The sequence below is a fragment of the Cervus canadensis genome, chromosome 32 (assembly GCF_019320065.1).
Source record: "Cervus canadensis isolate Bull #8, Minnesota chromosome 32, ASM1932006v1, whole genome shotgun sequence".
In the NCBI taxonomy this organism is placed as follows: domain Eukaryota; kingdom Metazoa; phylum Chordata; class Mammalia; order Artiodactyla; family Cervidae; genus Cervus; species Cervus canadensis.
Window position 1 is genome coordinate 30467885 of NC_057417.1, and position 15532 is coordinate 30483416.

The 15532-nt window shown below is 45.9% G+C and overlaps 1 protein-coding gene and 1 non-coding gene across 5 annotated transcripts; both read right to left on the bottom strand.

Annotated features, from left to right (window-relative positions):
* Nucleotides 1-767: 767 nt before the first annotated feature.
* On the bottom strand, nucleotides 768-5855 carry LOC122432821 (zinc finger protein 501-like). Of its 4 annotated transcripts, none has more exons than XM_043455041.1 (4): nucleotides 5550-5855; nucleotides 4918-5006; nucleotides 3713-3839; nucleotides 768-2155 (listed from the first exon to the last, which is right to left on the bottom strand). In XM_043455041.1, exons 1-4 carry the CDS (start codon nucleotides 5581-5583, stop codon nucleotides 927-929), a joined length of 1479 nt encoding a protein of 492 aa, XP_043310976.1. In that variant the 5' UTR covers nucleotides 5584-5855; the 3' UTR covers nucleotides 768-926. The 4 variants fall into 4 exon arrangements, with proteins under 4 accessions (XP_043310976.1, XP_043310977.1, XP_043310978.1 ...); XM_043455042.1 differs by lacking the exon at nucleotides 5550-5855 and adding an exon at nucleotides 4675-4831 and having other exon boundaries at nucleotides 4918-4985; XM_043455044.1 differs by having other exon boundaries at nucleotides 2009-2111.
* Nucleotides 5856-12743: 6888 nt separating this feature from the next.
* TRNAW-CCA lies at nucleotides 12744-12815 on the bottom strand. The gene has a single exon. It is a non-coding gene; the product is annotated as a tRNA-Trp (tRNA).
* Nucleotides 12816-15532: the final 2717 nt, after the last annotated feature.

A 15532-nucleotide genomic window follows, 5' to 3' on the forward strand; every position in this document is an offset into this window, starting at 1 on the left:
TGTGCAGAAAGAATCTCAATCAGTGGTACTTTTCATCTTGGTTGCACACTGATTAACCTAAGAATTTTTTTTAATTAACTTACTTATTTTTATTGAAGTATAGTCAATTTATAATGTGTTAGTTTCTGGTAGGCAGCAAAGTGACTTGGTTATATATATATATATATATATATAAATTCTTTTTCAGATTCTTTTCTGTTATAGGTCATTATAAAATATTGAGCATAGCTCTCTGTGTGACACAGTAGGTCCTTTTTGTTTACCCATTATATATATAGTAGTTTAGATATGTTATTTCCAAATTCCTAACTTATCCCACTCCCGGACCTTTTCCCTTTGGTAAGAAGAAGTTTGAAAAAAAAAAAAAAAAGAAGAAGTTTGTTTTCTATGTCTGTGAGTCTGTTTGTTTTGTAAATAAGTTTATTGGTATCATTTTTTAGATTCCACATATAAGTCATATTTGTCTTTCTCTGTTTGACTTACTTGCTGCTGCTAAGTCACTTCAATCGTGTCCGACTCTGTGCGGCCCCATAAATGGTAGCCCACCAGGCTCCGCCGTCCCTGGGATTCTCCAGGCAAGAACACTGGAGTGGGTTGCCATTTCCTTCTCCATTGACTTACTTAATTTAGTATGATAATCTCTAGGTCCATCTTATGCATGTATGCTAAGTCACTTCAGTCATGTCTGACTCTTAGTGACCCTTTGGACTGTAGCCCAACAGATTTTTCTGTCCAAGGGATTCTCCAGGCAAGAATACTGGAGTGGATTGCCATGCCCTCCTCTAGGGGATTTTCCCCATCCAAGGATCGAACCCCCATCTCTTATGTCTCCTGCATTGGCAGGCAGGTTCTTTACCACTAGTGCCACTTGGGAAGACCAATATTTGGAGGTCTGTACAATCAGGAGATAGTGCATAATTATTTCATCAATTCACTGCCTTATATTCCTCATGAATTTCTCCATGTTGATGAAAGGCTGAACATATACTGAAAGTTTTCTCACATTTCTTATATTTGTAGCATTTTTCTCCTGCATGAATTTTCTGGTGTTGAATAAGAGAAGAACTCTGGCTAAAGGCTTTGTCACAATCATTGCATTTATATGGTTTCTCTCCAGTGTGAGTTCTTAGATGCTTCGTCAGGGATGAGCTCTGGCTGAAGGCTTTCTCACATTCTTTACACTTGTAAGGTTTCTCTCCAGTATGAATTCTCTGATGTCTTATGAGAGCTGAGCGGTCACTGAAGGCTTTCCCACATTCATGACATTTGTAAGGTTTCTCCCCAGTGTGGGTTCCTTGATGTTGAATAAGAGCTGAACAGTAACTGAAAGCCTTCCCACATTCACTACATTCATAGGGCTTCTCCCCTGTATGAGTTCTCTGATGTTGAGTAAGGCCTGACCTGTCACTAAAGGCCTTCCCACACTCTTTACACCCATAGGGCTTTTCTCCAGTATGGACCCTTTGATGTTTAATAAGGGAGGAGGTGTCATTGAAAGCTTTCCCACAGTCTTTACATTTATAGGGTTTCTCTCCAGTGTGTATTCTATGGTGCTGGATGAGGTACGTGCTTTGGTTGAAGGCCTTTCCACATTCATTGCACTCATAGGGCTTTTCTCCAGTATGAATGATATGATGTTGAATAAGGGCTGAACGGTGACTGAAAGCTTTCCCACATTCATTACACTCATAGGGTTTCTCTCCAGTATGGATTCTCTGATGCTGGATAAGGGATGAGCTCCGGGTGAAGGCCTTTCCACATTCAGTACATACATAGGGCTTCTCTCCTGTGTGAATCCTCTGATGTAGGATAAAAGCTGAGTAGTAGCTGAAGGACTTGCCACACTCACTGCACTTCCAAGGCTTTTTCACTGAGTAAATGTTCTGATGTTTAATTGGGTTTGAACTTTCCCCTATTTCAGTACAATCCTCGATAGGGTTTCTCTTGTGCTTAATTATGACTTGCCTTAAATCTTTCTTCTGATTTCCTTGCTGCCTTTCTAACATGCCTCCATATTCCCAGGTTTTTATCCATCCGGAGTCCCAGGAATCATCCTTTATAAGTCTTTCTATCATCAGCTCCCTTTCTGATGATATTCCTTCAGAAACTTCCTGCATTGAAAGGGACACTTTAGTTTCAGGTGTAGATTCAGAATCTGAAATAAATAAAGAGTACAAATATTTGTGTTCTCTGTGTGGAGAGAAAGAAAACTGCTGAGGTGGAAAGAAGTTAAAGAAAATTAAATTGATGTCCTTTAAAAATGTTTGCTTGAATGTTCTCAGAAAAAGCCTCATGGCAATGACAGGTGACAAAGTTTCAGTGAATAACAGAGATGGGAAAATGATGAAGATGAAGCACAATACAAGGTCAGACAATGATGATGCTACACCTGAAAGAATGGAAAACTGAACAGACTAGCCAGGGAAGAAGATAAGCAGGCAGGATGAAAATAAGTGTCAACAAAATAACTGAGGAAGTGGGTGGGGTGGAGGGATGAAAACACAGGTCGAGACTGGGCAGTTTTGAAAAAGTATTGAACAAAAAAATCACTTACATGAAGACATATATTAGAGACAACCATATTTGATTTTTAAAATCATTATCTTTAGTCCTTTTTTAAAAGCAGATTTTTTTGTTTGTTTAGCGTATGCTTACCCTATGATTTTGTGTCTCCACTAACCACTGCCCCCTCCCTCCCTTCCTTGTTTCCCTCTCTCTCTCTCACCTTTCTTTCTTCCTTCTTTTATTGCCAAAGTCAAATTTATCAGATTTTGGACATCATCTCCTCACACACCTGCTCCTGACTCACCACAGTCTGGCTTCTCCCCCCACCACTCAGTTGGAATTGGTCTCACTGAAGTCACTAACCATTTATATGTCACCTAAATCCAGTGGATCCTTTTCATCTGTAGATCACCCGGGCTCCTCAACGGCACTTGACACCATGTGCTCCTCTTTACAACATTTTCCTGGTGCTTTTCTCCCCATCTTTATTGAGATAGAATTAACATACATTCTCTCTTGACTTCTGTATTGCTAAGCTCTCCAGGGTTTTTCTCCTGATCCCTACTTATTTGGAAGTTTTCCTGCTGTTTCTTCTTCTGAAATGTTGATGCTTCTCAGTGTTCTGTCTTAGGCTCCCCTCTTTGGTCCCTGCCCCTTCCCACTGTCTCCTTTAAAGACATCATCCAAGACTTCCCGCTGGTCTAGTGGTTAAGAATCCACCTGCCAAGGCAGGGGACATGGGTTTGATCCCTGCTCCAGGAAGATTCCACATGCTGCAGGGCAGCTAAGCTTGTGGGCCGCAACTAGTAAAGCCCGCACACCCTAGAGCCCATGCTCCACAGTGAGAGAAGCCACTGCAATGAGAAGCCCACGCACCACAAGTAGAAGGTAGACCTTGCTCTCTGAAACTAGAGAAAGCCCAAGCAGCAACAAAGACACACCACAGCCAGAAAAATAAAAATAATAAATAAACGAAATTAAATATATATATATGTAAAGGAGCTCTCCTTTTTCAGTTCCACAGATGGTGAACTTTTACATTCCCGGAGAGAAAATAAGCCCAATTCTGAGCTCAAAGTGATCAGGGATCCCCTACAGGATCAGAGCTCTCTGGATCATAAGCAAAACTATGGCATTTAGATGTCATTAGTCACAGTGGAAGTTTATGTCACAGTAAGCAGTATGCATTGAAATATAACTTCCTTACCCCAAAATACCAGGTTCCCACAATTCTCCACCTTCATATCCATGCCCATGTACCTTCGGGCAGAATTTATCTGTTCCTCCTCCACACAGGTAAAGTCCATTTCCTCATCCTTGACTGTGGTCAATTCCTGGAAGAATAAGTACATTCTTATAGGACTTGGTGATCCTTGAGGGAAGAGAACAATCTGGAATAGGAAGTTCTTTTTAATCTGAAGGTTAAACCTTTATTTTAACCATTTTAATGGAATATTCTAAATTTTCTAAGCATTAGTCAGAGTTAGGGAAAACAGTAATAGTAGCTAACATTTATCATTTTTTTCTATGTATTAAGTCCTTTGAACAACCTCTTGTAATAACTATATTAGGTAAGTACCATGATTAACATTATCTACAGATGTAAGAACAGATCTGAGATTTGGACCCAGGCAGTCTGACATCAAAGTTAGACTCTTTTTTAAATTTATTTTTTATACAAGTTTTACAGGTTACTTTCCATTTATAGTTATTAGAAAATATTGGTTATACTCCCCCTGTTGCACAACACATTCTCTTTTCGAAAATACTCATTAGGCTGTGTCAGGTCTTAGTTGCGGGTTTTACTTGAGGTACACAAGATCTCAGTTCCTGGACTAGGGATTGAACTCACATCCTCTGCATGATAAGGCAGATCCTCAACCACTGGACCACCAGTGAAGTCCCTGCATGACACATTCTTGAGCCTCTTTTACACCCAATAGTTCATACCTCCCACTCCCCAACCGTGTATCTCCCCACCCCCACAGCTGGTAACCACTAATTTTACATCTGTGAGTCTGTAAAGCTACCAGAATGCCACACTTTTGGCCTCCCCTCCCTGCCTCACTGGCCACATCCTCTCAGTCTCCTTTGCTTCTTCCTCTTCATCTCCCTGACCTCAAAGTGTTAGAAGTTACAGTAATAAGATCTCATCTCTTTTCTACCTACATTTATTTCCTTAGTGATTACAGCTTCATAGTGTGAAATATCATTCATACAGATTCCTCCCAAATTTAAAGCTCCAGCCTGAGCTCCCCACAGAGCTTCAAGTCTCCAAGGAAAAATTACTTTGGTTCAGTTCTCCAGATGAGATTTCCATGAACCTCTGAAGTGAGATGAAAGAAAGAAATGAGGACACACTCTGAACAGCAGGCTGAGATTTCACAGGAGGGAAATGGAACACAAACTCACCTGGAACTCAACAGGAAGAGGCTCTCCAGGAGGCTCCATTCCTTCTGTGCTCTGTTCTGGGGACAAAGAAGCATCTTCTGTAGTCACAGCTGGAAGGAGCAGAAGTAAAGCCATGAAGCGGGTAAACTCTATCTTCCCACTTACAAATTCACAAGGACAAAAGCTATCACAAGCCAGAGGAATTATATACACAAGACCTACTCTACTTAACTCAAGATCAGATAAGGATAGAGGAAGATAATAACACAAGAGCACTTTGACCAAAAAGTCAAATGCACACATAGTATGTCAATACTTTGGTACACTCCTATGGGAGTGGAAAAGTGTGACCTGTTCTTTACCACAAAAGCAAGCACTATGGAATAGTATCCCTTCCACGGCCTCAGAGGGAATGTGTATGACCACAGAAGCGCTGAAAGAGGAAGATGAGAGAGGGGAATGTATGACAAGGAGTCTACTTAGTGATTTCCAAACTTGGTGGATTACAGTTTCTCTACTTTGGGCTCTTCTCCTGACATGTGTCTGTTTCCCTTTCCCACCATGCAGGGGCACCTAACCTTTTCATTCTTATCGAGGGTATTTCCTCCATTTGTCCCCACTTTCAACTCCATGTTTATTTGTGTAATTCTTACCATTTTCCTCAACTTCAATGGTCAGATAATCCATGATCAGCTTTTCCTTGTCCTCTTGTTATTGCTAGGACTTCCTCCTAATTCACTGTTTCAGACGAGATAAACATGGACTCTTCAGCAATATATAATCCACTTCTTTGTATAAATCATTCAGCTCTACTCTGAAGCTTCAGGGAGAGATTTTGGGGTTAGCCTTGCCCCGCTCTGAAATTGATTACTACTCCCTGGGGCGTCTCCCTCTACCTCTTCTCCTAGGAGGCTTATTCCTACACATTTAAGTCCTAGGGCCTCAATAGTAACTCTGTTTTAGGTTGAACCTTCATAATTTAGCCGAGATTAAATTTCCCAGCTGGAAGACCCTCCTCTGGAGTCCCCAGGTCAGTCACTACATTCTACACCGAGGCGAAAGCAGGAGAGCGCCAGGGCAGTGACCGTGAGCCCTAGTCACACACTGGTTCTGTACGATCCACAAATTCTCCTAAGACCCTGAAGCACAGAAATGGCTATAAGCTGGCCTGTGATTAACGTCGCAATAACTAAAAGTAGGGCTCCCACAGTTACTCCATCCTTCCTACTCACAAAACACAGGGCAACTGATAGATGGGGTCCTTAAACACCTGATTCTTCGCTCGCTCTTTAAGACCCTGAAAATAAACAGGCCGGGATACCCCTTGCACGTTCACAGTCGAACCCCTTACCCTGGACCCCAAATATAGGCAGCCCCCAAAACTCTAATCCAGACACCCTCCCCCCCTCCCCCCATCCCTCACCCCCGGTGGCTCAGTTGTTAAAGAGTTGGCTTGCAATACTCGGGTTCGATCCCTGGGAGAAGGAAATGGCAACCTACTCCAGTATTCTTGCCTGGGAAATCCCAAGGACAGAGGAGCCTGGTGGGCTACAGTCCACGGTCCATGGGGGTCACAAGAGTCGGACACGATTTAATGACTAAACCACCAAACTCTAATTGCGCAAGCACAGAGGGGAAATGAGTACGACATGGACTCCATTCTTTTCTTTCTGTCCCCAAAGTTCAGAACCTGTAGTGTTTCAGTGCAGTGACAGGACCTAAAGCCAACACCAGCGGGAGGCGCTCTCGCTCTCCGAACCTCGGAAGCCGAGCCCTCCAACCCCCACTCTCCCCTTCCCCAACTCCCCCGTCGGCCACGCGCCCTTCAGGCTCCCGGACTCCATTTCCCAGAGTACGTAGCGGCAACCTCGCTTCCGGGGCGCCCCTTCGCTCAGGACAAGGGTAGCCGGCTCGCTACCCGGCCGGAAATACCCGGCGGAGCGCCCGGGGGATGGGGCCGGGAGGCAGGCAAGGCCTAGCCCTTTTCCCGCTGAGGCCGGAACCTGAGAGCCTGGCCCGCGCTGCCGCAGGTGGCGTTAGAGCGGCGCGCTTGACGGGCGGGTCGCGGAGACTCGCGCCTCTGACCCGCTTTCTGTTACCCACGGACTCGTTGCGGACCTGGTTCCGGCTCCAGGGCTGGATCCCCTCCGGGCTGCGCTCTGGGAGGGGCGGGGGAGGCGGACACCGTCGCCTTCTGGACCCACCGAGCTGCGGGGAGACAAAAGGCTCGAGCCCGAGGCTCTGTCTGGAGTCGCATCTGCGCACTTGGAGACGACCGCGCCGGGTCGGGGGTCCCAGCGGAAGGACTCCACTTCCCAGAGGGCTCGGGGACAGCGGTGTCTGTCCTGGGGGCGTCTGCAGAGCGAGGGGAGAGAACTGCGGGCCTTCCCAGTCGGCCTCGAAGTGGAGATCACCTGATCTCTTTTCTGAATAAACTGAGAAGCTCTGAGCGATTTTAGCGTCTGATTATTCGCCGGGGGTGGGCGATGCGGCGCTATGACACAGTCTTTTTGCTATATTTCTCCTTTCTTATGATAGTCTCAATTCTGGAAACCTAATGCTAACGCTGATTTGGTTGAAAGCATTCTGGCTGATTTTAAAAGCATTGGAAGGGGTGAGAGAGAAGCCGTTCTGATAGATGAAAGAAGTCTGAGTTAGCAAGAAAAAGATGTGAGAAAGAAACAAACAGGGAGAATCGTGCGGACCTAGGAACATCACTACGGGGAGGGCCACTCCCTGGAACCAAAGATCAAACAAGACAAAAGATACTTATACCCTCAGGGTCAAGAACACTGGAGGCTCTACCTCTAGTTCTTCACAGAAATCCAGAGAAACCCATTGCATCTCAGTTGGCATTCTAGTCCAAATCGCCATAGTCACCTAAACACTCTCCGCCTCTAATCTTGCCTTTCCTCAATCCGTGCTATTCAAAGCAGCCAAGATGATTTAAAAATTAAATCTATTTTTGTCACTCTTCTCAGAACTCTTCAGTAACTCCTTCTGCCCTGAAGTAAAATGTAAACTCCTTAATGAAATGAAAACTTGTGAGAGAAACCAGACACAGAAGATAACATATTGTTTCATTTCATTTATAGAAAGTATCCAGAATAGGTAAATCTATGGAAACAGAAAGTAGGTAGATTAGTGGTTGCCTAGGGCTGGAGGGGACAGGGGCACAAGGGAGTGAAGGGTGAGTGCTAATGGGTAAAGGGTTGTTTTTGGTGATATTAAAAAAAAAATTGTTCTGAAGTTGACTGTGGTGAAGGCTGTACAAGTCTGTGAACATACCCAAAGCAGTTCTCTGTACTTCTTTTTTGTCCCACCCTTTTCCTTGGAAGAAAAACTATGACCAACCTAGACAGCATACTAAAAAGCAGAGACATTACTTTGCCAACAAAGATCCATCTAGTCAAAGCTATGGTTTTTCCAGTAGTCGTGTGGATGTAAGAGTTGGACTATAGAGAAAGCTGAGCGCCAAAAAATTGATGCTTTTGAACTATGGTGTTAGAGAAGACTCTTAAGAGTCCCTTGGACTGCAAGCAGATCCAACCAATCAATTCTAAAAAGAAATCAGTCCTGAATATTCATTGGAAGGACTGATGCAGAAGCTGAAACTCCAATACTTTAGCCACCTGATGGGAAGAACTGACTCATTTGAAAAGACCTTGATGCTGGGAAAGATTGAAGGCGGGAGGAGAAGGGGTCGGCGGAGGATGAGATGATTGGATGGCATCACCGAATTGATGGACATGAGTTTGAGCAAGCTCTGGGAGATGGTGATGGACAGGGAGGCCTGGCATTCTGCAGTTCATGGGATCACAAAGAGTTGGACACGACTGAGCTACTGAACTGAACTGGGCATGTAAGATCTTAATTTCCAGACCAGGGATTTAACCTGAATCTCTTCCAGCAGAAACACTGGACCACCAGGGAAGTCCTGACCATATGCTTTAAAAGAGTGAATTATATCTCAGTTCAGAGATATTTTGAAACACATTAAATCTATAGTGTGGTAAAACCGGGGAAATTGTTTTACAGGAAGACTTTCATAAGATGTGTGAAGGAGTCTTTTGGGCCTAGAAAAGAGGACAACAGTTTCAAAGGCCCATTGCTGAATCATCTAACTTCAGAGAAAACAAAACAGAATTTTAGTTCCACCCTGATGCTCCAGGCCGGTTGCATCTATCTGGGACTAATCAACCCCTGTCCAGAAACCTTCCACCCCCTACACCTGCCCAGAAGACTTATCACCCCCTGCCCAACTACCAATGTCATCTCAACAAAAGAATATTCAAAATATCCCGCCTGATTAACGTTTCCCTTATCGCTTCCACAAACCTCCCTATAAGTATGACACCTCCCTGATCCCTCTTGGCGCTCAGCCTGGTCCTTAGGCCGACTGTTGCCCCTCCTTGCCTGAATAAAGGTAACCTACTTCTTTTTGTTGAGGTCGTCTTTCCTTTTCTACCTCGCCGGAACTATAACCTACAATGTGTAAGGATGTAGAGACAGAAAAATCCCAGCGAAGTTGTCCATCCACACAACAGCCTTGATTTTCTCTGAGATGTTTGAATTTGAATCATTTTAAGTTTTCTCATCAAAATGTCCTGTGTTTGACAAAATTTATTTTAAAAAACATATTTTACTCTTAAAAACAACAACTAGTAATTGCATTCTTTATAAACTAGGGCAAAATAAAAACTCTTCCTCAGAGGTGTGACTCAAGTACATGAAGGTTTGGAGGGAGAGGGTCTCCATTCTGATCATATCATCTCTTCAGTCTCTGTTTTGTGTTTTACTTCTCACATGTCAAAATCTCTTCAGACTGATTAAGAGACAGGGAGCTCCCTGAGAGCCCAATTTATTTTATTCTCTTCACCACAGCTCCAAAGGGGCTTGGACATCCTAGAACATTATGTGGATGTGTGTGGGTGTGAGTGTAATCCTGTTATGATTTTGCAAATGCTTGGGAAATAAATGACAATAACCGCTTTTTAGAGTCACTCTGAAGAGGAGAAAACCTTCAGAAGCGAAGCAACCAGCGTAGATAGCGGACTCCCCCAGCAGCGCCCGTTTCTCGTCACAGAAGCCGGCGCATGGTCAGTGCTGCAGCAGTAAGTTTCAGGCATCTGGAGGTGCTGAAGGGATGGAGGAAACCTCGAGCATGACCGGCCCCAGGCAGGTAGCGTGGAGGCCTGCAGGAACACGGACCTAAGGAGCGGGGAGCACAGGTCTGGTCCCCAAACCACCTCCGTGCCCTCGCAGTAGGACTGGCTCCATCTAAAGCGCGAGGAAGGGAGGACAAGTGACCTCAGCCTTTCCTTCCACGAGTTGCCCTCCGGGAACTTCCCCCTGGCGCCTGCTGATCCTTAGGCAGCTACTGTGTCAGTGGGAACCCACCCACCCCCACCCGCACAGACACACACATTCCTCTGGCTTAGGCGCTATGGGAACCTCGGTCCGGGAGAAGGGGCCGGACCAGCAGCGCTGCTCGGAGGATGGGCGGATCCTCAGAAGTCCAGGGACCGCAGGTTCTTTCAGCAGGAGAGGCTCCTGTTGTCCGAGCTCCTTTCCCCTAACTCTGTCTACCTCTACTAGTTTCTCCACCTTTCCACCTTGCTTGTTCCTAATTCAGTCGCTCAGTCGTTTCCGACTCTTTGCCACCGCATGGACTGCAGCACGCCAAGCTTCCCTGTACTATTAATACATCTCAAACCCTCTGGACGCAATGGATAACAAATATTGAATTCTGCGACGGAGTAGTGAGGAAGTTAGCACATAAAATATGAAACAGACTAATACATAAAACACATTACTTTGTCATCCAGGTAACTCTTAAACCCTCAATCCTGAGATTTCACTATTACCCTTTTAAAGACCACATCCTGGAGTCTCTTCTGGTGGGCCAGTGGCTAAGGGTTTTGCCTTACAACGCAGGGGACACAAGTTCGATCCCTCGTTCAAAAACTAAGGTGTCTGTGACGCAGCCAAGTAAATATACATTCAAAAGCAAAAACCCACCCACAATTTGTAGGCAGGGTTTTCTTCTTTTTTTTTTCTTCCTCCTCCTGCCCAGCGGCAAGGCTTATGACACTTTAATTCCCCCATCACTGAGGGCTTTCCCGGAGCTCAGAGGGTAAAGAATCTGCCTGCAATGCAGGAGACCCAGGTTCAATCCCTGGGGAACATCCCGTGGAGAAGGGAATGGTACCCACCCCAGTATTCTTGCCTGGAGAATCCCACTCCAGTATTCTTGCCTGCAGAATTGCATGGACAGAGGAAACTGGTGGGCTCCATAGGGGTCACAAACCGTCCGACACAACTGAGCGACTAACACTTTTTTTCACCATGGATGGAACTGTTGCAGGAAAGGGGACCCCTTCCAAGGCCCGAAACTGGGCTCTTGTCTAACGCTCGGAAATGAATTGTCCGAGGAGACACATGTGCTGACAAAGTAAGAGATTTTATTGGGAAAGGGCGCCTGGGTGGAGAGCAGTGGGGTAAGGGAACCCAGGAGAACTGTTCTGTCTCATGGCTTGCAGTCTCGGTTTTATGGTGATGGGATTAGTTTCCGGGTTGTCCTTAGCCAATCATTCTGACTCAGAGTCCTTCCTGGTGGTGCACGCCTTGTTCAGCCAAGATGGATGCCAGAGAGAATGAGTCTGGGAGGTGGTTGGACAGGTGGTGTCTCCTTTTAACCTTTCCCGAACTCTTCTGATTGGTGGAGGCTTATTAGTTCCCTGTTCCTTACCAGGACCTCCTGTCCTAAAACAACTCATGCAAATAGTTACTATGGTGCCTGGCCAGGGTGGGCGGTTTCAATCAGTGTGCTTCCCCTAACAGAACCGGACCCTCAGCTCTGACAGCACAGAGCCCTAATCACTGTTTATGTATTTATTCATTTATTAAGCTCAGAAATGGACAGACTTTCAAACTGAAAGGAGATTGGGACCGGCTTAATTAATTCACTAAGTGAAAGCTAAATCCTGGTAAGTCTACAACAATCTCCATTTCCTTTAACTTGGGTTTTTCCTTGCTCAGGTCATGTATCTAGAACTTGATTGAATCATAACCCTCTGGGAGATATGTATTTAAATGAAATCTAAGTAACAGCATGGTAAATTCCAGAGTAATTTTTTTCCCACTCCCATAGAGTTCAAAAACTCCATCATCAACATAATAACTTTTTTTCCCATTAATTTTTATTAGTTGGAGGCTAATTACTTTACAATATTGTAGTGGTTTTTGCCATACATTGACATGAATCAGCCATGGATTTACATGTATTTCCCATCCTGATCCCCCCTCCCGCCCATAATAACTTTTTAATCAGCTTCACAGTATGTTGTCTTCAACCACAATGTTCAGGGGGCTTTTGACAGAGGAAGCTCAAACCATGAAGTTTGTGGGGTGGTGGTGGTTGGGGTGGGGTGAGAGGGCAGAGAACCTGACTTCATCAAAGTGACACAAATATCAACCCAGGGAGACTATACCATACCTGTGTGGGGACCCAATAAAACTCTATTCACATCAGGGTGAATTCATCAGCAAAGTCTCCTCACACCCTGTTTTACTGTCCCATCTGAAGTCATCTGATGTCCCCTCTGAAGCTTAGTCCTGATAAGGGAAAGAACCACACAACTGACATTTTGGCTCACCTGGGTTTTTCTTCCCTTTTAAGGCATTCTTCCCTTTCAGTTAAAGCCTGTCTATTGCTGAATGGTTCACAAGAAATCTCTCTGGACTAAAGAAAAGATAGGAGAAAATCTTCTGCTGGGAGCCCGCGGACAGACAATTGTTTGGTTCACTACCGAATTTATCTCTTGGCGCAAGAGAAAAGAGTGCCTTGACCCCGACGTGATTTGAACACGCAACCTTCTGATCTGGAGTCAGACGCGCTACCGTTGCGCCACGAGGTCTCGGTGGCGGCTCTTCCCGTAATGCCTTAGGGGGACAATTTCAGAGGTTGTCGGGTGTCAGCTCTGTTATGCTTTTGTTTGTTTTCTTTTACTGTTCTCACGACCGTTTAGGACTGACTATACGCTCTTTGTCCCTTTTATGATGAGTCTATTCAAAGTGAGATGTAAATGAAGCAGGGTCAGGAGCTTAGGGCTCAAGGAATATTCGACCCCCGTCATTTCGGGAAACCCACTCTCCCTACAGAGGTTTTTTTTTTTTTTTGAGGGAGAGATGTTTGGGAAGAGATTGGAAAATGAGAAGTTCGGCTGTAAGGGAAGGCGGGGTTGGGTGATTGGCGCTCCGGGTGCTTTCTTTTTTCCCAGTCCTTCTGCAGGCGGAACGCCACGGGGATTTGCATGTTGCCGGGGCGGGGGTGGGGCGGCGTCTATCACACCTAGGGAGGAACACAAGTGCCCTTTAACAAAAAGGGGCTTAGAATTTATTTTTATTTTATTTATTTATTTATTTTTTTTTTTTGCTTAAAAAAATAGCATATTCACACATGGGAGACGGGGTAAATTAGGAGTTTGGGATTAAAACATACACACTATATAAAAGAGATAAATAACAAGGACCTACTCTATAGCTGTGCTATATCTTGCAATATTCTTTAATGGAAAAGAATCTGAAAGAGAATGCATGCTCAGTCACGTCCGACTGTCTGCGACCCTATGGACTGTAGCCCACCAGTCTCCTCTGTCCATGGCATTTCCCAGGCAAGAATCCTGGAGCGGGTTGCCATTTCCTTCTCCAGGGGATCTTCCTGACCCAGGGATTGAACCCGTGTCTCTTGTGTCTCCTACATTGGCAGGAGGACTCTCTACCACTGAGCCATGGATGTATATATATCTGAACCACTTTGCTGCAACCTGAAATATTCTAAATCAATTATACTTCCATTAAAAACATTAAAAATTAGAAGTTTAATAACTCCGAAGTAACCCAGAGAAATAGCAGTTTTGAAGAGGGCAAAGTGGCATAGACTGTTTAAGGTGATAGATCACCGTATGTTCGCACGCTGAAGACAGGGTTAATTGAAAAGATAGAATTTGAAGATGCCGGAAAGAAAGATGTAACCACATAACCAACGGAGCAAATCCCTTTCACAGTGAGACTGGCTCCTAGGTCCATGGGATTTTCCAGGGAAGAATACTGGAGCTGGTTGCCATCTCCTTTTCCAGGGGATCTTCCCAACCCGGGGATCGAACCCATGTCTCTTGTGTCTCCTGCATTGGCAGGTGGATTCTTTATCACTGAACCATAGAAGTATATATAGCGAGACTGAAGTAAAAAGTGAAAGTCGCTCTTTGCAACTCCATGGACTGAATTCTCCAGGCCAGAATACTGCAGTGGGTAGCCTTTCCCTTCTCCAGGGGATCTTCCCTACCCAGAGATCGAACCCAGGTCTCCCGCATTGCAGGCGGATTCTTTACCAGCTGAACCACAAGGGAGGCATCTTAAGTCTTTTATTTCAGATTTGTCTTTTCTAGCAAGAGAAGAGGGCACAGACGCTCTCCCATAATGCATTAAACAAGGATACTATGGATAATTTTATTTCACTTCTGGGTGGTGAGAGGACGGCTCCTCTCTCGCCCAGTGAGATTTGTGGCACTAGTGGTAAATTACACGTGCAGAGGAGCCTGGCGGGCTACCCAGTCCATGGGGAGGGCGACTGAGCACATCACGTGAAAGAAGGGGGAATAGAAGCCAGATGAACACAGAGCAGGTTGGTTACAGATGTCAGAGTTTCAGGGAGATAATGTTACTAGAGAAACATTCATTTATTGGTGTTCAGTGCCCAAATATACACTGGCTCTCACCCTAGCCTCTGTTACCCGGGACGGGTAACGGGTTGGGGGCGGGGTGGATGCCCCTCCCACGTCCCGCTTTCCTATCCCCATCCCGGGGGCGCCAGGCGGGACAGGAGGAGACTGTCACCTGTGGGCCGGAGAGGCCGGTGTGGACAGTAGGGAGTAGGTTTGGCGGCAACGTGGCCTCGGCACCGGCTGGTCTTGAAATGCTGACAGAAGTACGAAGACCGCGGAGAAGCCGCCAAGGAGAACGCCAGCACGCTTGCTGGCGGAGTTAAACTTCTAATTCCTAGTTAGACTGTCTTCCTTAAATACCAATATGCAAAATGTAAAAAAAAAAGAAAAAGAAGAAGGGGCATCTTGAGGCTCCTTTACCATCACCAAGGGTACCAAGTGCGGGGCGGAGCTTTCTGGGGCGGGGCTTCCGTGGCCCCGCCCAACGACTACCTGTCCGGAAGCAGCTTTCTGCTGGGCTTGTAAGACCTTTGCTGGGCGGTCCTGGGTTCAGCGGGCTTTTCATTTCCAGCTGGCGGTGTGATCCTGGAACAAACCACCGTCTCTGAGCTCCAAGAAATTCACCAACGAACTGTGGGACGTATACTGACTCACCTGAGCAGAGAGTAGGTGGGGTGACGGAAGGGAGAGACCCTCCGCGGCGGGGGGGCCCGCGGCACTGCTTCGGGGTGGCTTCCCCTGGGGAGTCAGGTGGGGGTGGGGACGGGGACAGGCACCACGCCCCATTGTGACACGTCCCGAGCCTCAGCGGGAATTGGCCGGGCGGACGTGGGGTGTAGGGTGGGTCTAAAGCCTTGGTCGCCAGGGCCAGCGCTGGACACACAATCTTGGTGCCCATGAAAGGTTGTTGC

Excerpts from the sequence above, each read along its gene's own strand:
- LOC122432821 (XM_043455041.1), bottom strand. The coding sequence starts at position 5,583 with ATGGATTATCTGACCATTGAAGTTGAGGAAAATG. Across the intron at positions 5,007-5,549 it reads CATTGAAGTTGAGGAAAATG|CTGTGACTACAGAAGATGCT; the intron begins GTAAGAATTACA and ends TGCTCCTTCCAG. Across the intron at positions 3,840-4,917 it reads CTCTTCCTGTTGAGTTCCAG|GAATTGACCACAGTCAAGGA; the intron begins GTGAGTTTGTGT and ends TTATTCTTCCAG.